Below are 26720 nucleotides of genomic sequence, written 5' to 3'. Positions count from 1 at the left end.
GGGTAAGAAGCGCATGGCCGGCGTGGGTGGAGGATTTGGCCCAGAGGAAGAACATTAGCAAGCACTTGGGATTATGGCTGGGAGGTAGCTTGGTAGAAATTATTAGAAGCAGATGGCACGGGATGAGGGTAGAGAGATATGGAAGGTAGTTTAGGGGATTAAAATCTGCCCTGCCCCAGGTGAAGCAAGGTGACTTTAAAATACAACAGGTATCTGGCCTTTCATTGATTGATAGTAGGTAAGAAAATAACACCATAATAATTATAGGGCTAATAATAGACCCCACCTTTAAATTTACAGCAACCCTAACCCTAACCCTCAACCCTAACCATGAGTAACCCTAACCCTAACGACCTTAACTCTAACCCTAAACCTAAACCTCACCCTAACTTCCTAACCCTAATCTCCTTATTCCCTAACCCTCCCCCTCTCCTCTAACCACAGTGACTACCTTTTCAACTACTGCTTCTGTAAATATGCATGGAAAAATTCAGGTTACATTTCTTTTTAAAAAAATGGTTCTTTTAAAGATTTATTTATTTATTATGTATACAGTGTCCTGCCCATATATATGCCTGTCCACCAGAAGAGGGCACCAGATCTCATTATAGATGGTTGTGAGCCACCTTGTGGTTGCTGGGAATTGAACTCAGGACCTTCGGAAGAGCAGCTAGTGCTCTTAATCTCTGAGCCATCTCTCCAGCCCCAGGTTATATTGCTTAACAAATCATTAATATAAATAAAATTATTTTGTTCTTTACACATGGTTAAATGTCATTTCATAAAAGTATAGTAAAAACTTAAAACATGTAACTCAGTTTTCTATTCGTAACATTTATTAATATCTTTAGTTTGTGCATCATTTACAATGACACATGTGCCTTAAAAAGGTTTCTTATACAGAGAGCAAGGAACACTTAAGTAATTAATCCCTATAGCATGCACATAAATTTTATTCAGGTTGTAAAAGGGAAGTAAATTTTAAGCCTTTAACTTAAAATCATTACTTGGGAATGTCAAATTTTTTTGAGGTTGAATGTATTTCCTGGTAGGAAATAATTATATAATAACAATGAATTAGTGCTCATAAAAACGTCTGGAAAAACATTAGTGCTATGCCTGATGAACAAAAGGAGAGCTCCTATGTGCATTAGATGTATATTTTTTAAAAGTAGGTAGCATGACATTAGAAGGTATCAAGATACTGATTATAGGACATATAGATATTCAAGGCACATGACTAGGCTAACAATTGGCTGTTACAAACACAAATTTATTGTTTCATTGAGAAAAAAGTAAAATGTAATATCACTTCTATTTACTTTTACATATTGATAAATAAATACAATTATTTTCTTCTTTTCAGATAGATACCAACTACTATATGACTGATGCCAAAATAGATGAAGCAGCATTACACTCAAGAAGTTTTATACTATAATAAATGTATGTTAAGATATTTTATACTTTTCCTATATCATTATACCATCTATTCTCTTTCGGATCTTAAAATTATTCAAAATTAGGCAGATTAAAGAATTTGCTAAACCACAAAGAAAGATCAAACTATTATTCAAAAGAAATCAAATACAAATCCTGGAGTGGACTTCTATTCATTTTGGGCTTTTCCCAGAATGGAAAAAAAAAAAAAAAAAAAGAACCTTCCCACATGACTGCATTTTGTGAGGCTAAAATGCATGCACTTTTACTATGGCTCCTTTCTTTTTCTTTGGTGAGTCAGAGGTATTTGCCTCCCCTCTCCTCAATTACAGATTTTATTAACAACATATTTGTCCAGAATATGCACAGAAGAGAAAAGAATATGTAAAACCCATAATTCATCTTCTCAATTAAACTTTGTAATGGAGGAACTAAAGATATTAAACTATCTGCACTGAACTTCATTTCAGAAAGTAAATGCTGGGAGAAAGAAGGATAATTCTTGTGCTTCTAATGGGCTAGCAAAATGTTTCCCACCTTATTGAAATAAAAATTCAATGTTAACTACATTAACTGTATGGGCTCCTGGATATAAGCAGCACCAACAATTTATTATAATCCCCCAAATTCTCTATTTATTATTTTGAAGCACCTAAAACTCTCCCATAACAAAAGAGACTAGAATGAGATGTTAGCAATACAATCCATCTTCCAATACTTTGTGAACATACAAAATTCCTAGACAGTTTTAGCAGACAGGTCATAAGATTGGTGGTTTCCACCTTGGCACACTTTGCATGTTAAAAACAAAAATGTCTTTCTAAGTAGAAGGTTCTACTTAACAAACTAAAGAAACAAACAAATGCCATTTCTCCTGTAAATAATGGTTCAATGTGAAGTTCACTAAAATAAACTATATTGTAGGACAAAGATAAGTCTGGAGGCATATAATACTATTAAAACAAGAAAAAGAGAAAAAAGATTAAAAATCTGGCAGATACTTTCTGAGAGTAGTGAAAAGCCTGAGTCACATGGGTTGCCTTTATCTCCTTTCACTCTCATATCCTTGGGTAATGGTAACTTTTTCTTTCTTATTTCTTCACACAGGTTCGCCATGTAAACCCACCACAGAGAAGTGACACAATGATATAGATGAACACCTGGAAGGAGAAAGAAGGCAATTTTACTTACATGACTCTATCACAAGGTTCACAGAACCCATTTAAGAAGCACTACCACTAGACTAGGGGAAGAATAAAACCAATAGTGAAACTATATAAAAAATAAGGAGCTATAGAGGACAGATTTTATTATTTTCTTTTTAAAAAATGTTGGTTTCTTAAATGTGGTGGGTTACACAGTTTAAGAGAAAGAATAAGCAGGCTACCAAGATGAGACTTGATAGCCTATGACCATATAGTGGGGGAGGAGGTCCCCCTCGGTCACAGTCATAGGGGAGGGGAATAGGGTGAAAGCGGGAGGGAGGGAGGAATGGGAGGATACAAGTGATGGGATAACAAACTGAATTGTAATCTGAATAAATTAATTAAACAAAAAAGAGTTCTATAATAACTCACACAACTGTATGCACATACCAAATTTCTTCAATCACGAGTCTGGATCAACACAAAACACATACCACATAGCTAACAAATTTTAGCTGAATAGATGAAATCACATTAATTCATATATTATTGCTCATATATACTGAACTGGTTGAAAGTTTTACATACACACACACACACACACACACACACACACACACACAGAGAGAGAGAGAGAGAGAGAGAGAGAGAAAGCATGTGTATGTGTGTGTGTACAGATATGCATACCTGTAAGAGTTTATGCAGGAGCCAAAGAATCTCCAGTGTCTTCCTCTATTGTTTTCCTATTTATTTTTTGAGACCAAGTCTCTCACTGAATATGAAGCTCACCTTTTCAACTAGATTGGTTACTAAGCAAGATTCCCAGGATCTACATGTCTACACTGCACATGCTGGGGTTATAGGCATGCATGGCTATGCCCAGCCTTTTATGTAGGTGTTGGAGATTTGGACTCAGGTCCTCTTGTTTACAGAGCAAGAGTCATATCTTCAAACTCAACTTTATTCTCAACAGGAGAAAAGGAGTTTAAGTAGAGTCATATGTAATGCTGATTTCACAAGAAAAGATATTTCCTGATCATGTATTTTACAATTAAAAGGTATAAATATGGCCAATTTCAGTGTTAATCAACAAGAAAGAATCCCAGTATCCAATTTCATTTTCTTTTTGCCTTCCTTCTCTCTCTATGTCTCTGTCTCTGTCTATCTGTCTCTCTGTCTCCCTCCCTCCCCTCCCTCTCTCCTTCTTTTTTGTTTTTCAAATAGGGTTTCTCTGTGCAGCCCTGGCTGTCCGTCCTGGAACTCTCTCAGTAGATCAGGTTGGCTTTGGACTCAGAGATACACCTACTTCTGCCTCCTGAGTGCTGGGATTAAAGTTGTGCATCACCATTGTCTAGCCCAATTTCTTAAAGAGTGAAAAATAAGCTGATATACTAAAGAGAGAAAAACTTACAATCGAAACGATGATGATGATGACAGTGAGCTTGATATTCTTCATACACATGGCTCGAGCAAGATTTCTGCTGGTAGTTTTGAAAGTGACAGACTAGAAAAGAATCATCAGATGTTTTATTCTTGGCACTTACTATACAAATGATTTGTAGTAACAACCTTCAAGTTTTAATTTTAATCAATTCTCTTACTTTTATGGTTCTAAGGATGGAACCCAGGGCCTAGATCACAGTACATAAGAACTATACTCCTGAGCCAGAGTCCAAGCCACACATTCACTAATTCTGTTTAAATTCAAATGTCCTTCTTCCCTTCCTGCTCATTTCAAGTAGAGACTGGTCATTCAGAATCAGTAGTTGCCTAGAGCAGAGTTCCCTGAACCCTATAATAAGCAATATGGACACACTCGCAATATGGACACACTCGCAATATGGACACACTCGCAATATGGACACACTCGCAATATGGACACACTCGCAATATGGACACACTCGCAATATGGACACACTCGCAATATGGACACACTCGCAATATGGACACACTCGCAATATGGACACACTCGCAATATGGACACACTCGCAATATGGACACACTCGCAATATGGACACACTCGCAATATGGACACACTCGCAAGGCTTCACTTCTTTTTCTTCTCTATGTAACAACGCACATAGCGTTGAATGAATAAGTGATTCTTTAGGTGAAAACATTTTCTATTTTAATAAATTCTTATTCTAAGCCAATTGTCTGCAAGCATATTAGTTTAGTCTATCCAGCATGAACTTTGGGCTTTGAACCACACGTACAAATCTGTTAGACTTTCCTAAGAACATAGGTATTTACTTATTAAATGTCAAAACCACACTGGGTCACACTCCTTCAGCTATGCATTTTCTTTTGCACCATCACCTTTTCAGTATCTAGTAAAGTATTTTCACCAGAATATAAAAAAAATCTAAAACAAATAAGTAAATGAATAACAAAATGTACTAATTACCCAGCAATTCCACTCCTAGGTATGTTATATAAAATAGATATATGTGAAAGTTCAAAAGAGCCATATAAAAATGTTTTGGGCCATTTTTCATACCTAAAACTGGAAACTACTAAAAATATCCATAAACAATAATGAAATATTATACAGTTATTAAAACACTTTACTAACATGTTTATGTCAACATATCATGGATTAATGTCAAATTTTTGACAGAATGAAAAGTAAATGTTATAGTTTCTTTTTATAATTTTTGTAGACACAATCTTAGGTAGTACTGACTAACCTTGAACTTGTTATGCAGTCAAGGACATTGGACTCCTCATAGTTCTGGCTACACTTCAAAAATGCTAGGATTATAGTTATGCACCACCTTGCCTGGTTTAGGTGGCTATGCTGGCTCGTTTTTATGTCAACTTGACACATGCCATGAATATCTAAGAGGAGGGAACCTCAACAGAAAAACTGCCCAAATAAGACTGGCTGTAAGCAAGCCTGTATGGTGTTTTCTTAATTAAGGAGTGCACAGCTCATTGAAGGTGGTGCTATCCCTGGCTAGTGGTCCTAGGTTCTATAAGAATGCAGACTGAACAAGTTATAAGGAACAGAGCAGTAAACAGCACTCTTCTATGGCCTCTGAATCAGCTCCTGCTTCAAGATTCCTTGCCTGTTTAAGTTTTGTCCTAAGTTCCTTCAATGATGAACAGTGATGGGCCAGTATAAGGCAAATACACCCTTTCCTCCCCAAGTCGATTTTGGTCATGGTGTTTCATCACAGTAATAGTAAAACTAAGCCAGACGTGATGGGGATTTAGCCCTGGAATTTGTGTACACTATCCAAGTATTCTACAAATCAGGCTAATTAATAGCTTTTTACTCTACGGGGATAAGTCAGGACAGAGACCATCTTTCAAAGGGAGCAGTCAGCCAGTATAGGGTTAAAAAAGCACCTCTGGGTTTTGATCATACTCTAATTCTTAATGTGCATGTTGGCTCAGTGCATATGTTTGCTTACATCAGTAAATTGTTACAAGATGTACACTTACAAATAATACCACTTTCCAATATGGCTGCTACATTTCAATAAATTGCTTTCTTTACAAATTCTCTATAGTGCAGCAGGTAACAAGGTATCAGCCTGGTTTCATTTAGTGCAGAATAAATAGGATACCATGCACAAATCCAGCTGCTACATAAGTATATACTACATGCCCAAACTAACTATATTAAGCCCTAAACATTTATACCATAAATATATGCACTGACTAGAGCATGTGACTAGACCATGTGAGAAGGCTCTACAAAACTAACAAAGGTAAATGATCAGAGAAAATCGTCCTTAACTGAAAAAAAGTTAACACAGATTACAAGAGAATAATAACTCTAACAATTATCTTCTATCAGTCAAACTTTTGTAAATCTTTAAATTTTTTTGCTCAAGGTTAGGATTAGGGTCCTTTAGTTTTGGAAATATTAATTTTCAGCACATGATTTCAGAGGACTCAGTGAATTCCCACACACAAAGTTTCGCTACTTAGCAGCTAGTATGATTTGTGACTACAGCTAATTTATTGTTTCTTGTGTGAACTAGAAATCACCAAAGGATACTGAGGTCAATTATGATCCATAATATCTTATTAACAAAATATTTCAGGCTAGCAGGAATAGGCTAGTGGACTGATCTCAGAGTAGAGCAATCAGCAGAACAAAATTGAAGCACTAACCTCAGGTTAATACATTTTAGCTAGCAAGGAACAGCAAATTAGATGAAATAATGTGGTTGAAAGCCTCCACTTGCTGGAGTTGGAGATGTATGTCATAGTTATGTTTTAGTTGGATTAATGCTCTATCTGAACAAAATCTATTCTATAAGCTATTGTGTCTTTCCCATTTCATAAACACATGCGTCTGAATTATATACATAAGATTTTTTATGGAACATCAGTAAAAGTAGATCTCACAACATTTAAAAGAAAAGATGTGTGCCACCATGCATGGCCCAACTATTAGATTCTTAGCTGTTCATGGTAACAGGTAAAGATTAAAATATGGTAATCCTCACAGAGCCTTTTAATGTAGAGAAATAGGGACACTTATTCCAGATTCTAATGGCACCTAATAGCATCTTTATGGAAGAATGCCAGTTTTAAAAAATTATGAAGAATCCCAAGAATAACAGATGTTGGTTCTCATCAAGAAGAGGTAAGTGTGGCTAGTAGCAGCTCTCTGTGTCTCAGAAGTAATTTTGTTGCAGTCCTATATAACATGATTTTGAAGACAAGGCTACTATTACCACATTCCTATCAAGTTCCACAGCACATAGGCTTAAAAAAAATTTTTTTTGTATGTGTGTGTGTGAGTGAGGGGCTTGTGGACACTGAAGGACCAAGGACCATGTGTGCACTGGACTGAGGCCCCCTATATAGATGTAGCAGATGGGCAGCTCAGGCTTCATGTGGGTCCCCTAGTAAGGGGAGCGGGGGCTTTCTCTGACATGGACTCTTTTGCCTGTTTTTGATCACTTCCCCCTGGTGGGACTGCATTGCCAGGTTACAGGGGAAAAGGATGCACTTAGTACTGATGCAACTTGACATGCTGGGGTGGGTGGGGGCTCCCCTTCCCTAAGTAGTAGGGAAGGGAGGATAGGGGAAATAGGGAGGGAGGGTGGGACTTGGAGGAGAAGAGGGTGGGGGCTATGATGGAGATGTAAAGTGAATAATAAAAAATAAAATAAAATATATAATTTTTTAAAAATACAGGCAGTCTGATTCTAGAGTTCATGTTCTTAATCACTACAGTCTTGTTGCTACTCACAATCAACATGATTATGATGTTTTATATTCACTGTCATCTTTACAGTATCTATAATCATCTTAGAGACATGTATGCGTGTCTGTGATAAATTATCTAAATTAAGTTAATATAAGTAAGAAGATACAACTTAAATATGGGCAACATCATCCACTGATCTGGAGTTCATTGCTCTCTTGAAAGTTTAAGGATAAGTCACACCAAGCTGAAACTTCCAGAAGAGGTACATAAGGTGATGAATTATCAGTTGAAAGACTTTGCCTCAATCCAAAGTTTTAGGAAATTATTTCTGTGTACCGAATATATTTTCTAAACAAAAGCTTAATTAATGGCTACTGAGAGATTGTAGCTGCTTTGTATGTCTCACTGCTACACTTCTTATCACAATGTAACAACATAATAGACATGAGAAATGAAACATAAACAAATCATCTTACTATAAAATTTAAGATGTTTCCAAATGATCTTAGCCGTTAGTACAGTTGTTCTAATTCCCTGGGGAAAATATCATGTTCCATACTTACTGAATCCACAAGGTTTTCTGTTTTATCTATTAGTAATTCCAATCTTTCTCCACGTTGAGCAACCAAATCTGGAAATGTTTTTAGAGATAAAAATAGTGTTTTATATTAGAAATAAAGAAACCCACCCACCAAAGCCAAGGCTCTAAAACTGAGACCAAAATTCCAGGAAGTCACTATTTGACTACAGAAAAGTAGCTAACCTCAATTTAAGACAACTGGTAGTTGCAAAAAGAGACAATGGACTCTACAATTCAAAAACAACTTATTTATGGAAAACTGTTAACTTCTCCATTCTGGCACTAGCGAACACCTTCCTAGTTTCCCTATAATGTGAACTGTGCCATTGAATAACTGGGTCCTTTGCCCTGATCATGGTGAGGTCAGAACTGAAGATCTCACATCTCTGGCATTAAACAAAGCTCACTCTAGTTTTTGAGATCATCTAAATTCGCATCCTTTATTTCTTCCTATAAACTCAATCATTACCTATCCTTAAAATAAATATGAAGTTCTGAGGCCAGAAAGACAACCCAGAGGGTAAGGGTATTTGTTGCCAAGCCTAACAACCTGAGTTCCATCTCTAGAACACATGTAAAGGTAGGAGAGTTGCCCTCCGACCTTCATACTTACATTTCAAGAAAAATTCACACCAATTTATCAGGAATTTCTCCAAAAAATAAAGATACATTTTTCAACTTATTATATGGGTCCAGTATTATTTTGGTATTAAAGTCAAACAAAGACATCACAGGAGGATCTGGGGATGAGCTCACTTGGCAGAGTTCTTTGTGAACATGCATAAATCCTGGATTTACTCCTTAGGACTGCATAAACCGGTACACACTTGTAGTCCCAATACTTTGGAGGTCAAACAAAGGTGTGATGGTTAGTTTCAATTGACACATTGACACAACTTAGAATCACTTGGGAAGACAGTATGAATGAATATTGTCTAGATCAGCTTGGACTACGGGTAATTGCCTTATTTGCCTTCATTGATGCAAGATCCAACAAAAATGTGGATAGCATCCACTCCCTGGTTTTTGGCCCTGGGGCATACAAAGTAGAGAAAAATAGATGAGCACTAAGCATGTATGCATTTATTTTTTTCTTCACTGTGGATGTGATAACTGGCTGCTTCAAACTACTGCCTTTGTGACTTCTTCTATAACATGGAATTATAAAGCTAAAATAAACCTTTCTTCTCTAAGTCGCTTTTCTCAGGATATTTTATTAAAATAACAGGAAAAAAAACCTAAAATATGGGAGGACCAGCAGTTCAAGGCTACATAATAAGCCTGAGAACAACCAGGGAGATACAAGACTGTCTTACAAAAATGAAACCATAAACAGAAAAAAAAACCAAATAAGCTAACAACCTCCCTCCGTCCCTGCCCCCACTCTGACTTGTGGGTGATGCCGTCCCTGGGCAGGTGGTACTGGATCTATAAGAGAGCAGGCTGAGCAAGCCACAGAAGTCAAGCCAGTAAGCAGCAGCCCTGCCATAGCCTCTGTATCGTCTCCTGTCTCCAGGTTACAGTTCAGCTTGAGTTCATGACCTGACTTCCTTTAGTGATAGACTATGATATAGAAGTGTAAGTCAAAAAACCTTTTCCTACCCAAATTTCTTTTGTTTATGGTGTTTCATCACAGTAATACTAACCATAACCAAGGTACTGCCTGATACACAGACCAGGGAAGCAAGTAGGCTAACTGCAAATCTTCAATGTTCCCTTCTTTCTTCCAAATCCAACCCCCTAGTCTCACACCAGACACCTCCTTCAGCCTCCCTTCCCTATCTGCCATCATTTTCAGAGGATCATACAGACCTTCTCCTCCAACATTTCCCCACACTCATACCTTTGTCTCAGCCCTCCAACTCCAGCAGGCATTTCCTGGGAACCCACCAGCCAAACCTTCTAGAGAGGCAAACAGGCCAGGGAAGAAGGTAGATGAGCTTCAGCTCTATACTCCCTCCTTTCCTCTAAATCCAACACAGACGTCCCATCCCTAGCTCTGTAGCAGACTACCTACTATGGCCTTTATGCCTCCATTCCCAGGAGACTAAGCAGCTCGTGGCACAACACCCTCCTTTCCTATACCATTGTGGACCCTTCAGCCTCTCTCTTCTAGTTCATTCCTATTCCTAAGGATCAACTGCTAATACCTCGAAACACACTGAACCAGGAATTTCCAGTGAGATATTTAGAAACATTACCTACTAGACAGCCACCATACCCTCCTAAGAACAAGAGAGAGCAAAAGAAACCAAGGAACAAAACACCACCCAACAAAGGCAAGATCGGCACCTAGATCAGCAGTTCTTGACCCATGGGTCACAACACAGAAGTCATGTATCAGATATCCTGCATATCAGATATCTGCATTATGATTCATAACAGTAGCAAAATTATAGATATAAAATAGCAACAAAACAATTTTATGGTTGGGGGATCACCACAACATGAACTGTATTTTTTTTCCCTTTGGTTTTTCGAAACAGGGTCTCTCTGTGTGGCCTTAGCTGTCCTGGACTCACTCTGTAGACCAGGCTGGCCTCGAACTCACAGCGATCCACCTGTCTCTGCCTCCCGAGTGCTGGGATTACAGGTGTGGGCCACCATGCCTGGCTTATGAAGAACTTTATTAAAGAGTTGCAGAATTAGTAAGGTTGAGAACCATTGACCTAGAAGGTGAGAACAAAGAAGTTCTCTTTTAGCCTCCCTACAATAATTTGTCTCAAATCTAGTAGTCAATTATTATTTTTGTTCATATGGATAAAATTATGCCATTAAAACATACCTATGTTTCTGACCATTATTCCTTTCAGTTCATCCACTTGTGCTTGAGTCTCCATCACTCTGTCTAGGCCCTTATTCTCGGAGTGATGTTTCTACAAGATATTAAATTTTAACTTGCAATATTAAGACATTATTTACAATAAGAAATAAAGAATAACCTATATTGAAGAATGCTATACAATTATGGTTCTATTATATAATATATATTATTAGATTTAGGAAAAACATTGGCAATATAAAAATTGGCATCATATGAAATGTTTTTTAGTATAAATATCTATATCCATCTATATATATATATATATATATATTTTTTTTTTTTTTTTTTTTTTTTTTGGGACATGGTGGTCTCTGTAGCCATGGCTGTCCTGGAACTTGATCTGTAGACCAAGCTGGCCGGACCTCACAAAAGTATATTATTTTAAGTAAAATTCAGTGACTGTATTACAATACATGAAATATATGAGAATCTTAGGACAGAAGTAAAGGGATATGTACTCTGTGTTTATACAGGAAGATAGGAGAAATTTAAAAATGACTACAGTTGGTGTGGGGAGAGGCAGGATAGGATAAAGGTATCCTTAATTTTTCCTCACTTCTTCAATATGATGAAATAGAGGCATGCTCATTTATTTTAAAATTGGTTCTATCTGCTGGGATCACATCATTGGCTTCTCACAAGATTTAGAATCTAAAACACTGATGATAATATATATTTTGAAACTATTATTCAAGGCAAAACTATAAAGTACTTTATACATATTACAGATATTTCACTATGGGAAGTGATTTAGAAAAGATATTATTTAATCCACTATAAAACTCTCATGATACAAATATTTTCATTATCTCTGCTATAGGGAGGAAATTAGTAATTCAAAGTTTCACACACAGATCTGGAGCTAATAGCAAACCAGTTATTAGTTTCATTACTACTTAGAATATTTTTAAAAATAGGAAAAGTGAAACTGATTAAAAATGTATAGTTTTCAATATTCACAATCAAATAATAGTTAGAGGTTATGCCTTTGCACTTAAATATTCTTACAGATAAAGGAAAAGTATTTTGAAAGATGCTGACCATCATTCATATCATAAATATGCAGATTAAAAACACAATGAGATACCAGTGCATACCCACTAAAATGGATGACAGACACATTAATGTTGAAAAGGATGAAAAACCCTGGAACTGCCAATGAGAATTTAAAATGGTACAATAACTTTGGAAAAATAGTATGATAAAAATTTAAGTTACATATTACTTACCATATGGCTTAGCACTTCCACTCCTAGGTATTTACCAAAGAAATAAAAACATATGTCCACACAAAGATTTGAGATTCACAGCAGCTTTACTCATGACAGTTGAAAACTAACAGCAACACAAACATCTAGCAATAGGTAAATAGGTAAAACAGGATGTATATAGTATTGTTTAGCAGAAAAAGAAAATATGCTAATTTACTCAACACGGATAAGTACTAGAAACATTATGAGAGAAAAAATGAGACACATCAGAGTACCTACTTTATAGAAAAATCTAGAAAAGACAAAGCTAATCTATAGAAATTAAATATAGATAAGTAATTTACTGGAACAGAATATTTGGGTAGGTGACTTACTAAGAAGGGGGATGGGGGAAAGCTTATGATAATGGAAAGGTTTTAAAATCTTGACTATGTTGGCATTTTGGAGAGTTTCTCTCTCTCTCTCTCTCTCTCTCTCTCTCTCTCTCTCTCTCTCTCTCTCTCTCTCTCCAGTTGACAATAAGGAAGTTGTGAAGATTTTTAAGTGACTACTCGAGCTAGTCAAAAATCAAACTTACCTCATGGATGAGGAAAAGGTTTGTTATATAGGTTAAAAGGCCAGCTGACATGTTTAGTGAATTTAATCATTACATACACAATCAAATTAGCCTATCTTTGACATTCTTCCAAATTCTGAGATATGCTATCAGTAATAAAGAATATCACCAATCAGCTTTCTACACTAAAATGAAACCTTTACATCTTTTCATAGGGAACCTTTATCATGCTGTTTTATAGTGACACAATCAGAAAAGTGTTCTATAGGTAAAGGTAGGAAAGAAGAAAATAAAAATAAAAACACTATGTTCTGAAAAAAAACCTTACCAGTTGTGCAGCTAAAACACTCGAAAACTCGCTATTCATGGCATATGGAAGTGCAGTCTGTGCTCTTGAACCATAAGTAGTCTGGAACCTCTTCTTTACTTCATTCAGAAAACTGAAGGCTCGAGAACGCTCAAAATCCTGTAAAATGATCAATACTGTATTCACATTTCCAAAGTAAACATATATATGTGGCCGATTGGTAACAACAATACAATAGGTAGTATACTGACTAATGACTCCATGAGGAAGAACCAGAACTGATCCTGTTTCATGGATCAGGAACCAAAGACTCTAAAAGACAACTAACTTGCCATACATCAAACACCTAGTAAATTAAAAAGCTGAGAGCCAAATCCAAAATAAAGAAAATGGTATTATTAACTCAGGGGTTAGGAATTGATTTTTAATTCTTCCAGTTCTTTCACATGATCTATTGCAAGATCCAGCACAAGAAGATGCTCAATAAATCCATAAAAATAGTTTAGTTTAGGGGTTGGAGAGATAGCTCAGTGGTTAAGAGTACTTGCTGCTCTTAAACAAACCAAGTTTGGTTTCCATCATCCAGGTTGGGTAGCTTACAACTACCTGTAACTCCAGCTCCAAGGGATCTGAGTTGCTCTTCTGACCTCTCTGAACATTCCCACACATACACATAAATAAAATAAAAAAAAAACAGATTAAAAAAGAAGTACAGTTTTTAATATATAAAGATAATGCCATTGATATAGATTTTGAACTGATATATTTCAATATGAGTGACTCATCTTAAAAAGGTCAAGTGATGTATGCTGTCTACTCCCATTCAGTAAGAAAGTTGTGTGTGTGTGTGTGTGTGTGTGTGTGTGTGTGTGTGTGTGTGTACAGTTGTAACAAATCACAGCTTAAGAATTTTGCTACTCAACTTGGACCATTTGAGGTTCTATGACAGTTCTCATATACTTGAAACATTTTCACAATAGCTCTTTCAGATACAGCTGGATTTTATTGTGAAACTAGAGCTAAAAGCCACTATGATGATCAATGTAATTGAACATCATTTTCACTTAGCTTAAACCAAGGATTCTTTATTTTTTTTTTATGTATGGGTGTTTTCCCTGCATGTATGCCTATGCACCATGTGTGTGCAGTAACTTAGAGAACACAAGAGGGTGCCAGATCTCCAGAGATGGGAGTTTACAGATGTTTGCCATGTGGGTGCTGAGGATCAAACCTGGGTCCTCTGGAAGAGCAGCCAGTGTTCTTAACCACTGAGCCATCTCTCTCTAGCACCACAGCAAGGATTCTTGAAGTAGGATCAATGGCCAGAATTTTAGGAGCACTTGTATTAAGATACAAAGAAATATTGTATTGTTAGGTCAAATTACAATTCTGAATGGAAGTAACAAAACAAAGGAGTATGAAACAGTATTTTTAGCTTAATCATATACAGAAGTATTTGTTAGTATGCTATCACAATTACGGGCATTTAGAAATAGTTTACATGCATCACCATTTCAAAATTATTATTAGGTTGATGGCTAGGTGTTGTCAATGAAGTCATAAAGAAGTATATTGATCACTGTATTCTTAAACATCTACTGAGTACTCTGTGTAGGTAAAGTTGATATTGTTTAGAATCCCATGTGCTCTAGTTCATACATCTAACAACATTCTCAGGGTAGCTACAAGTAACAAAGAACCCCGACAAGAAAGTTTAAGAACATTGATTTACAGAAATGATGACAATTCTATGGCTCTGTCAGAGAACATCTTAGAAATAAACACATGGCCATATGACATGAAAGGAATGTAACTTCAAAAGAAGACAGAGGGGTGTAATTTCCTCATTCTTATAATAAGAGATCAAAGAACACAGTCCCTCTTCTCTGTACAGAAATAAATAGCCATATAGCTATAAGCAAGCATAAGGTGAATTGTAAGAAATTGAAAATGAGTAAAGAAAAGGAGAGAACATTCCTTGATGACATTATTAAGTTACTGATCATTCTGGGCTTATAGCCAACATACTCAGAAAACAATCTAACCAATGTAAAGTACACATTTACATAGTTGACCAGGTAATGAAGTAATCATTTTAATGTTCATTCAGTCGACCCCTCTGGCTCCTCCAGTTCTTTCTCCCCTTCTGCACTAGGTCCTCTGCATACATGTTATGCATACATGTAAGCCAGGTGTTTTGTGGGGACTCCTAACAGTGGGTCTGCGGGTGTTTCTGATTTTTTTGTCTGCTCTTGGGATCTTTTCCTCCTATTGGGTTGCTTTTCCAGCCTATATATGAAAGTTTTTGCCTAATCTTAGTGTATGCCATGTTCAGATGATAACCCTGGTGGCCTGTTCTTTTCTGAAGGAGAAGTAAATCTGGGGGAGAGAGGATATGGGGAGGGAGTGGGCAGAGGGAAGAGTTGGGGGGGGGCAGCCTGGGAGGATTAGAGGAAGGGGAAACTGCAGTCAGAATGTATTGAAAACAAAAATAAGAATCAAAAAAAAAATTAAAAACAACAAAAAAAATCATAAATGCCAATTTCAACATACTATATGTTGATAAAGGTTCAGAGAGATTAAGCAAAAATTATCAAAACTGAGCTGAATTATACATATTTAAGTATCAAATGTTGTCATAATATGTTCTTTATAAAAAATGCAAAGTGTAGAAAAAATTCCAGCCACAAATTTTGTATCACCATTACCCACCATAGGTATAGATAATTAATAATTGACTATGTTAGTGTATGTAGTGAAATAGCAATATATCTTCATGAAATAGCAATATATCTTGAAATTACTTACATCATCAGTGATACAAAGATATACAATCCTGTCTTGGCAGATGTAATGAAATAAATAACTGTAAAATAAAAGATATAAAACTTATTGTGGTTTTAAGCATCACTTATTTCACTTCTAAGTTCTAACTATGTATAAGCCAATTCAGTATGTCAAACATCACTATATTGATTACAAATACAATCCATTCTCATCTTCCCCTACCTGACGCATTTCTATCTATGGTTAGACTCACAGGAATTAATGAAACATAAAAAGTTCTCTTTCCTAAATATAATAACATGCATCAAACATTAAAATCTTAGCTACAAAAGCACAATTGGATTCTTAAGGACTAAGGGAGAGATAGTGCCTTAGAAATGGTGCACAGTTAAAATTAATCCTCAGTAGGCCACAGGGTTTTTGTCTTTGTTTAACTTTTTATTTGCAAATAGAAATACCTTTGCTACATTTGAGTCTCTGTTTTGATCAAGTTAATACAAGATAGTAAGGACAATGTAAAACCATCAGTCCTACATTTCTGAGATCACAGTACAAGGAATTACAATGCACCATGGAAAACAAGTTTATAAGGAAATTGAGGATAGCATATGGTACTCTGGGGACATAGAGGAAGCAGGTAATAGACATTTACCAAAGAGTAAAAGTGATATATGATCTGAATTCTAATGAATAAATAATAGATAGCAATGCAAAGAGTCAGCAAAGAGTCAACAGAAGTACAGAATTAGGCAGTGTAAGGATGTGGAGATAAAAGAACACATAATAGATATAGGAGAGTAAAAATCTGTTCACATGACAAAAGTATTGAGCATACAGAAAAAAAAAAGGAATTGTCTAGACAGATGGCAGTAGGAAAGTAAATAGACACTGGATTATACAAAATTTTATAAACTGCTTTGTACACTGCCTTGAGAACAATGAAAAGATTGAAAACACTTTTCTTGGCCTGGGGCAGGTAATGTTGTTACATTTGATAATATCCAAAATCAGTATGTAATCCACCACTGCAGCACTAGTCCTACATATGCTAATACATATCATACTTAACATTTTAAAAACCAAATATGGTAACTGTACTCCAATAAAAGGTGAGAACTATTACAAATGTTATAAAGAAACAAAGAAATCAGTACTGAATAGTAAATAGTTAAGTGTGGGTGGAAAACAAAATCAAGGATTAAAGTAGTAGAAAACAAAGACGTTAAAGAAAAAATGGATTAGAGAAGAAGGAATGGGCAGACAAACTTGTTGAAGAAGGTAAATATTTGGTGAAGAAGTAAAATATAATTCTGAAGTTTTAGGCTTAGCTACCTGAGTATCCAGTGAAAATATTCCACATATATAATCTTGATGTTCTTATTTTGGTATACAGAAGTAAAAGTTATCTTATTGAGATGACAAATATGATTATATGACTAAAATTAGGGCAGAAGGTAAAAAAGAAAAAAATTCAGTAATTAAACCTCACCTAACAAACAAAGGAGGACCAGATGATCACTGCATATATAAAATATTTTCTTCTACCAAAATTTACATTGTACTTATAATCCCTAGCCTCCCTTGAAGCTAGATATAGGTATGTTACTAAATTCTGGTTCTAATAATACTAATAGAAGATATATTCTCTTCCTCCCTCTAAAAGAATTCCATTTTTTTTCAGCATTTTCATAGGCACATACATCGGAAAAAATTCATTATAAGCATAAAGTGTTCTGAAGACACTATAAGCCATACTCACAAGACACTGAGATTATTTAAGGCCTATTACAATCTCTGGGTCCCAAACCTAAACTGTAAAATGTAGACTATAAAACCTGTAAGTTCACAAAGATGACATACTCTCTGGCATTCATTTTGAATATAGCCAAAAGGAATAACAGATGGGAATAACTTAATGGAGAATAAAGATAGAAGTCTGGTAGAAAAATATGAGGAGTTTCTCTAAGAAAAATTAATCACTACCACACCCCATTCCAAATGGTTGTCAAGTATTTATTTGATCAGGTGCTAGTAAGCAATTTCTTTGTTTCTTGTCATTGTCTTCTCCAAATGAAAGCTTATAATTCTCACTCTAGTGATCTTGTTCTTATTTTAACATTGTTGATAGGGTTGGAGTATGATAGTAGGAAAAACATATGACTTGTTCTGTTTTGTTTTTTGTTCTTTGTTCTTTCTTTCTTTTGTTATGATCACCAGGCCATAGGACTCTCAGAACAAATGGAAAGGACTGTGCATCACCCAGGAACTGTGGACATACAGCAAAACACAGAAAACAGTTGAGTCTTTAGAGTTGGGTATGTTCCACATTTGAGAAGGAAAGTTCATCCAGGTATTAAAATGGCTGGAGAAATAAAATGGAAAACTGAAAATCATCTTCTGCTAAATTAAAATAAATTCTTTCAAAGTAAGAGCTCTACTTAAGCTTATGACCACAAAGCCAAAGATGATAGTTTCTAGCTTCCCTTCTACCTAGCTTAGCTGCATGACTATACAGTAAGGAGGGAAAAAATATAAGTAGAAACTTAAAACCATAAAATGCAAGGGATATTTCTGACCCTTGCATTTAAAAACACCAGAAAAATCATTGGGACATAATAACAATAAAAGAAGCTGTCCTGGACTATTTTATATACATCAATTTTGTGTCTTGGTGTCTTTCTAACAGTAGCTTTAACTAACTTGGAAAAGGGCTTAATCTTATAAAGTAATAAGTAAAAAATAAGCAGCTGGATGTTGTAGCACACACCTTTAATCCCAGCACTCAGGGAGGCAGAGGCAGGTGGATCACTGTGAGTTTGAGGCCAGCCTGGTCTACAAAGCGAGTCCAGGACAGCCAAGGCCACACACACACACACACACACACACACACCAAAAAAACTGAAACAAACAAAAACAAAGAACAAAAAACAAAAATAACAACAACAAAAACCCAAAACAAAACAAAACAAAAAACCCCAAACCAACCAAACAAAAAAGAAGTAAAGAAATAAGGATTAAGTAATAAAATAATTTAAGCATCAATGAGGAAAATTAAGGTATTAAATAAGATTACTAAGATTTCCCATTTATATCCTCTCTAATATGCTACTATGTGTCTTTCTAGAGCAAAAGCTGTCATACCTTAAAAATCTTCAGTGCCTTTCCATTGCCTAAATGTAAATATAAACTCTTAATATGTCCTATGAAGCCATGCATGACTTTCTGCTATGTATCTCCTTAGTCTTATCACCATCATGCTGAACACTAGTCATAGAATAGCTTATAATTCCATAAATATGACTGTATCACTACTTAATGGTCTTCTTGATGTTCCTTCTAACTAGAATGCCACTATTTCACAGTATATCCTATAGTTACATAGAGATGTCCTCATTAAACTATAATCTTTTAAAGACAAATACTACATTTCTTCTTATATCACTTTTACCAGGTAAAGTACCTATCAATAGCTAAGTACTGTGTTAATATTTACTAAAATAATGAAAAAGGGAATACTATTTATATTATCTGTATCATTTCACATGTCTTAGAACTCTATAGCAACGCCATTGTTTTATATATAACATTTCCGTATCTTTCTTTAATATATCATTTCAATCGACAGAATAAAATAATCCTAAATTAAATAAAAAAGTAACAAAACCAAACTGTATATTGGTTTGAGATAGGGCTTCACTCTGTGGTTTAGGCTGGCCTTTAACTCACAGTGGAATCTAGTAGTAGGATGAGAGGCATGAGCTATTATCATGCCTAGCTTAGCACCAGACATTTTCCAAGCTAGTCAAATTACTGTTTTGTCAAATTAATCTACCTAAAAGCTTGTTTTCTACTGTTTTGAATACAATAAAATTCCTTCGTTCCCTCTACCACATGCAAATCAGAACTCACTTGCCATGTGAGTAAGTTAGTTTATTATTTTCAGAAGGTATCTTAGCCAGAATCTGCTCTGTCACCTCCAGGAAGTTTCCTCCACACCAAGCATGTTTGGCAAGAATAGTGGTTCCCCTGGCAACAACAGCAAAAAGAATGGCCATGACTTCAATCTATTAAAATTAAAAAAAAAAAAAAAGAGACATATTTAGAATACTATTTAGGCATGAACTTTCAAAAGTAAACTTATCATTTATCTGCATCCATCTAGAGATAGTATTGAACAAGTCACTGTAGCATAAAAATTAATGAAGACAATAGGAACTGGAGGCACAGCTCAGTGATATAAAGTATGCTTAGTATCCTTGTAGCCCTGGCCTTCATCCTCATAAATAAGGGAGAGAAAAGGGAACAACCTAAAGGTCTTCTACAAGCTTATGACTTAAACTGCTTATAGTTATAAAATAGTGTACACACAGGCTGTATTTATAAATTATATAGCAGAAACTGATACTCTTTTGAAAGCAATGGTCACGGATAGCAAAGTGATTTAAAGATGCCATCACAGTTTAATGAAATAAGCTCATTCTAAAAGTTTATCATAGAGAAATAGTTTAACAGAAACTAGACTCTGGTTTCACAAAGATGACTGTTAACAATAATAACACTTTATATTTATTAAGTACTCACCTTGTAACAGATGATACTAGTTTAAGTACTTTATAGTTAACTCATTTAATCATCACAGCTCAGTGGGATTATATCCAGTTATGATGCTATTTTACACACACACACACACACACACAATGAGGCACTGACCCTTTAATTACTTCCCCAAATTACAGAGCTAAAGTGATATGGTGACTTAAACACAGATAGTGTCATTCTAGAACCCACATGGCTGCATAAAACCAATATTATGTGATTTACGCCTGCATGATAATTATCTCTAATGTTAAGGCATTATCCACAAAAGCAACTAAATGGAATTAACCCACACCTCCCACAAGAGAAGAGTTGTTTTATTATTTATGGTAGGACCTTCATAGACAAAATATTACCAAAACAATAGAGCATTAGTTAAAAATTACTTTCCTGACATCTGGATATGAATATGCTTATTTTTCTTCATACAACAAGCCAGATTCCCCTGTTTCATGGTTTAAGCTATTCAAATTAACAAATTAACTCTTCAATGCACTATAATTTAACATGTTCAGTTTCACCAAGTCAATGGTTTTCAAATTATAGTAAGAGTATGAATCATGTTGGGTGGCAGAATGAGTCTCTTGACATAATCTCTTAAAATCCGATTTTTAAGACAGAGGTCAGGTTCTGAAAATTATAGTTAAATAATCTGGCCTGGATAAACTTAGAAGAAAATAAATCACATAACCCTACTTCAATACACAAAGTAGAAAACTATGAAGTGCCTGAGGTCAGAGAATCTGCTGAATCCTAATTGTAATCTCAGCATTGAAGGATGGTATATAGAGCAAAAGGTATTAATCTGTCTTGTCAGTTGATCTTCTAGTAGGATCTCTTCTTCATTCCTACTGCCTAAATTTCTCCCTGGGGTTGTGTTTTCAGCAGTCTTCTTTCCAGACTCTTCTGTACAAATATGTAGGAAGTAATATTTTCCAAAGCAATGTTTCATACTTTTTATCTCACTTGATCTAAAAGCCTCTTTTGACTACATATCATCCAACATGTTCCCATTATTATTCTATTTCTTAGACTTTTGTCTATATATTATACTTGCTTCTCTACCTCCTTTTAACCCTTCAACTTACTATGTTCTGACTTTTGCCCTTAACAATCCAAAAATGCTACCTATAATCACCAACAGCCTCCCTCTATGCTATAAAATAGTGATCACTTTTCTATTATTACCTTATTTTATCTCTCAAGAACCATCAACATGCTAGCCAATTCTCATTCTTGAAACATTCCTATGTACTTGGCTTCTTTAGCTTTCTTCTTGATGACTTTTTCTCCCCTAACTCACCACTAAATATTCAGTTAGTGGACTGATTCTATACCATTTTATCACAGATGAGCTCATGTGGACTTGACATTTAAAATATTATTCATAAGAGATACATTGCATACAAAAGAACAAGGTCAATGATAAAACCCAAGATACAACCAACAATTGAGGGAAGATAAAAGAACACATTTTGTTGTACTCTTTTATCTTCAAGATATTATCAAGAGGACCAATTGGGGAGAGGTGGCCCTGAGACTAAAGGGAAAGAAAACATTGAGGACTAGAAAACAGAGACTTCAATTATGTAGGGAAGGAAGCTATTGGCTAGGGTCAAAGAGACATATAGTCAAGCAGAAAAGGCACAAAAAGATACAAAGATAAGAATTCAAATGCTACCCACTCAGAAAAAATAAAGTAGTAGTCTTGGTCACTCTGCAACTTTAAGAAGAAAACCAAGTTTTGCAACATATAAAAAGATTATTTTTTCATAAACTGTAAATTCATCATGAACCACAGGCACAAGGTAACTATTTAAAATGCCTAAATAATCCTAAATTTTATTTTTCAAAAAGGGTAATTTGCTCCCTTTAAGTCCTATTACTATTTCATGCTGTGCTGGTTAGACTGTACAGAGAACACCGAGTTCACTTCTATGTATCTCAAGATTGGACAGAGGGGAGAGATTACATGTGATAAATCTGGAGATTATGTCATATAAAGGATGGATTGAGGAAATATAGTTAAGAAAAAGAGAAGAAAGGAGACTGTGAAATGGTCTTTAAGTTTATAGAAAGTGTATATGTACTGGAATAGAAACCACACTCTTAAGAGTAAAATTGGGAATAGTGGAAATAAGTTACAGTGAGTAGTGAGGGTTTTTTTTTTCCATCAATGAAAGTGGTTCCTAATTAAATTTAGACTGCTACACATTGCATATATAGCTGATTTTCTTTTGAGATGTCACTAATAGGGATGATTTTACTCTGTCCTGTATTACTGAAAAACTCTACCTATGGTCAAATCTTGATTTGCCACACTGTAACTCTTTTGCAGTTAAATATGTAACACATTGATGAGTGTTGAGCTAACAGAAACAACTGTAGCAGAAAGAACACTTACTGTATTTGAAATAAGGAAACCTAGCTCTACTAATTATCAGCACTATGATTATCTAATAAACCACAAAATGCTGTACAAAAAAACATTCAAAAAGAAAAAGCATGGGATCATAAGCCAGAGAAGCAAAAAGCAAGCAAACAAACAAGCAAAACAACAACAACAACAACAAAATGTAATGGAAGTATCAAACTTTCATCAATACCATTTCTCCCAGTTATCTTAAACATTTCCCACCTAGGGCAATATCCATTATAACAATTCTACTTAGATCTTGCTAAGAATTATAAATTAGTTTTCTGTTGCAGCTATAAAAATTACAAAAAAAAAAAAAAAGTGGGTAACTACTGACAGAAATTTATCACCTCAAAGCTCAAAAGGCCAGAGGGCAAAAATCAAGGTGTTGGTAGGTCCATGTTTCCTATAAAATCTGTAGGGAAGAATCTTTAGTCTCTTCTAGCTTCTGGTAGTTTGCTAGCAATTCTTTGGCTTGCAGTTGTAGCACTTTAATTTTTCCTCTCTAGTCACATGGTGCTCTCTTGTCTTCACATAACATTGTTTCTGTCCTTATGAGACCAATCATATTAGTCAAGTGTCTACTCCAATATGACCACATTTTAACTATATTTACGAAACTCTATATGCAATAAGGTAGTACACACAAGTGTTAGGAGCCAGGGTTTCAACATAACTTTATGGAGGACACAATTAACAGTATTCATTGTTCTCTCAAAACAATCCTAGTCTCCATTTTCCATATAATTTACATTCCTCCAATTTGCCTAGACTACGTACAAAACCAGCTACCTCATCTTTTTCCTTGGTGATATAAGAGACCTGTCCTTATGGCTATGAGGCAATCTACTATGGTTTGGATTTAGAGAAGCCTGTTGTAGTTGGAAGTGGTTGTGCATATCTGTGATACTAGCACTTGGGAAGCAGACGTAGGCCTATCAAAGAGTTCAGGGTAAGTCTCAGCAATATAGTGAATACAAGGCCAGCCTGGATATGACAGTCAAAGCAGTAGACAACAGAGATATGAAACTCAGGAAGAGAGGACTCCTATACTAAAGGGAGTCATAATTTTAAAAAAAGGGAGGCAGACATAAATGAATACAATAAGGTATAAAGAATGAATACTCTAAGAATAACCACAATTTTTCAAATATGATAAGATTATGTGATTCTAATCTTGAATAAAGACAAACAATGGCTATGTACCGATCTATCGGCATTTTCCTCTGTACATTATTAACATTTCTCCTTAAAAGAGAGGTCAAAGTATTTGCTTCCCAATTATCAGCACAATACCTGACAAAGAATATTTATTGAACAGTTAAGTAAACACTAGGTGCACTTAAAATAGCATAACTGGTAGATAACTTTATATTCTATAGACCCTGGCAAGAAAATTTATTGTTTTTGTTTTTACTACCCAACTCTCTCCCTAATTCAGGCAAGACTGTTCATTGGTAGTCATCTAATCACCAATTCTTTAGTCTGAGACATAGCAGGAAATAAGTCAATGGCAGATAAACCACAAATTGTGATGCAATAACCTTGGAACAGATGACAAAAGAACTGTCAAGCCAGACGATTATAAAAAGGGAGGATGTTTGTGAAAATTCAGGCTACAGACCAAGATTACTCTTGTTGCTATCACAAGTATTGTTTCTGGAAAATGATCTGAAGTCCAACCCAATTCCTCTCACTTTCTCAGCATAGAATTTTATTCTGTCAAGAAAACTACCTTTTAAGTTTTTCATCAATCAACATACAGCATCATCTTGATGTATTATTCCTATTTATCCCTGTTAGCCAAATATATAAGTTCCCATATTTGTCACCTCCTATATCTAGTTTGCTACCAGTGTATATCCCATGCACTCAAAGGAGTACCTAGTATGTATCCATTCTTTAATAAAGATGTTAAGTACATTGCTTCCAACCATAGCTATTCAAAGGTAAAGAAAATTTCCAAAGAGAATGGTGATGCAAGTCAATGAGTGTGATGAATAAAATCCAAAGGAAAAGGCTTCATAGTTCATTGGTTATAAGACTCAAAGCTATAGTAACCAAAGACAAGTATATGACCAATTTGGTAAATGTTGGCTATCAATTAAAAAAAAAAAAAGTAACACACTCAAACAATAGGTTTCGCAGATCTACTGGAACTGAGAAAGAGGAATGTCAATATTGGTAAGGGTGTATGTGGGCTAGTAGATTACAATGAAGCATGCACAGATAGAAGGAAAACATGAAGCAGAAAGTGATATCAGTGAACATAGGTGAAAGAGTTTTTTGTTTTGTTTTGTTTTTTTGCTACAGAAAAGTCTGCAAAGGCGAGTGAGAGAAACTTAATATTTTCCCATCTTGTAATGACAACCTAAATGACGCGTTCTGACACTAACCCGAGACCTCTTCAGCAGCATCAAACACACTTTTCCCAACTGGAGCTGCTCAACAATTAGAACTATAGACAACAGAGAAATCAAAGTCATCCTTGCCCTACCTTTTGCTCCACCCCAGCACCTTCTAGCTTTCTAGCTTCTAGTTTCTCTCCTCTTTCTCTTTCTCCCCCCCCCCCCCAACCCCGCCGTCTCTCCGTCCCTCCCTCCCCCCCCCCCCTTCCCTCTCTGTCTCTGTCGCTGGACTGTATCCTCAGCTCCCGCAGAAAATGCCTCACTCCATTTACCTGTCCGGGTACCCTCTGGCGAGCAAACGGGCTCGTGATCAAGTGGTGCAGGTCCTCCTAGAGTCGCCCACTGCCCGAAACCACAGATGGATGGAACTTAACGCCGCAAGCTTCCGGGTAAAGGGCCCCGCCTACGCGTGGCCTCCTGGGAACGTGAGCTCTCCTCCAATGGGAGCAGGCTAGAGGGCGGGATCTGAGTCTTTCCCAACCTTCCCCACTTCCCAGGACCCATACTGCACTCTGGGAGTAGTAGTTCTTCTGCCTTAGGTTGGGTGAACCACGCATAAATAACATCAAACGCTGTATTGTTATCCCAGGGAAGGAGGGGGATGCAAGACAACACAAGCATTCTACCAGTATAATCAGAAGGAGCTTCTCCTGCTATCTCCCCACTGACTCTCAGCAGATAATGTCTTCTGTTCAAAGACAAAACAATTTCTGTGACAGAAACCCTTGTGCTTTCGCTATGAAAAAATGTAGCTTCCTTGTGTTCCTCACGAATCATTTCTCCCATGCTTTGGCAGCAAAAAATAACAATAGCAGCAGCAAACAACAACAGTAAACATCAACACTCGGGTGATTTGAGTCTGCTATGCTCTAACCTTTTTCTCCTTTGATAAACACTTCTTTCTTATCACCATCTCCCCACCCCCATCCCAACTTCCCTGTTCCCTGGCTCTTTATTTCCATCATGTAGAGACCCTACAGTTTTCTCTTATGTAAAACATTTCAAAGTCACCTTTTTCAACCCCACACTTTCAGCCTCCTCACCACACAAAGACTTGAGTGTTCATTCTCCAACCTCTCCATTTCATACAAAATTCTCAACAATGTTGCTAAGACAAGTATTTTTCCATCATTGCTACAATTCAACTCTGTAAAATACACACAATGAATATTCTATAGTTTAAACCCCTTGTTTTCTAAAATTTAATCTTCCAGGTTAACCTCGCAACTCTATGCCAGCTCATTTACTTTTGGAGTGGTTACATTGCATAGGCC

General features: G+C 35.9%; 1 protein-coding gene across 3 annotated transcripts; it reads right to left on the bottom strand.

Annotated features, from left to right (window-relative positions):
• Positions 1–2388: 2388 nt before the first annotated feature.
• On the bottom strand, positions 2389–25864 carry Vamp7 (vesicle associated membrane protein 7). 3 transcript variants are annotated; one of them, XM_051141088.1, is made up of 9 exons: positions 25719–25858; positions 25435–25496; positions 19936–20090; positions 16048–16105; positions 13261–13398; positions 11127–11217; positions 8325–8392; positions 3997–4089; positions 2389–2600 (listed from the first exon to the last, which is right to left on the bottom strand). In XM_051141088.1, exons 2-9 carry the CDS (start codon positions 25453–25455, stop codon positions 2532–2534), a joined length of 693 nt encoding a protein of 230 aa, XP_050997045.1. In that variant the 5' UTR covers positions 25456–25496; positions 25719–25858; the 3' UTR covers positions 2389–2531. The 3 variants fall into 3 exon arrangements, with proteins under 3 accessions (XP_050997045.1, XP_050997046.1, XP_050997047.1); XM_051141089.1 differs by lacking the exon at positions 25435–25496 and having other exon boundaries at positions 25719–25864; XM_051141090.1 differs by lacking the exons at positions 19936–20090; positions 25435–25496 and having other exon boundaries at positions 25719–25857.
• Positions 25865–26720: the final 856 nt, after the last annotated feature.

Source organism: Acomys russatus, chromosome X (assembly GCF_903995435.1).
Source record: "Acomys russatus chromosome X, mAcoRus1.1, whole genome shotgun sequence".
NCBI classification, from domain to species: Eukaryota; Metazoa; Chordata; class Mammalia; order Rodentia; family Muridae; genus Acomys; species Acomys russatus.
This window is presented reverse-complemented; position numbering and strand designations above follow the sequence as displayed.

What these genes read in the sequence shown, in the direction of transcription:
- Vamp7 (XM_051141088.1), bottom strand. Translation starts at nt 25,455, where the DNA reads ATGCTGCTGAAGAGGTCTCGG. An exon ending in ATCTTTGTATCACTGATGAT is followed by an intron (nt 13,399 to 16,047) that starts GTAAGTAATTTC and finishes ATCATTTTACAG; the next exon opens with GATTTTGAGCGTTCTCGAGC. An exon ending in CAGAAAACCTTGTGGATTCA is followed by an intron (nt 4,090 to 8,324) that starts GTAAGTATGGAA and finishes ATTCTTTTCTAG; the next exon opens with TCTGTCACTTTCAAAACTAC.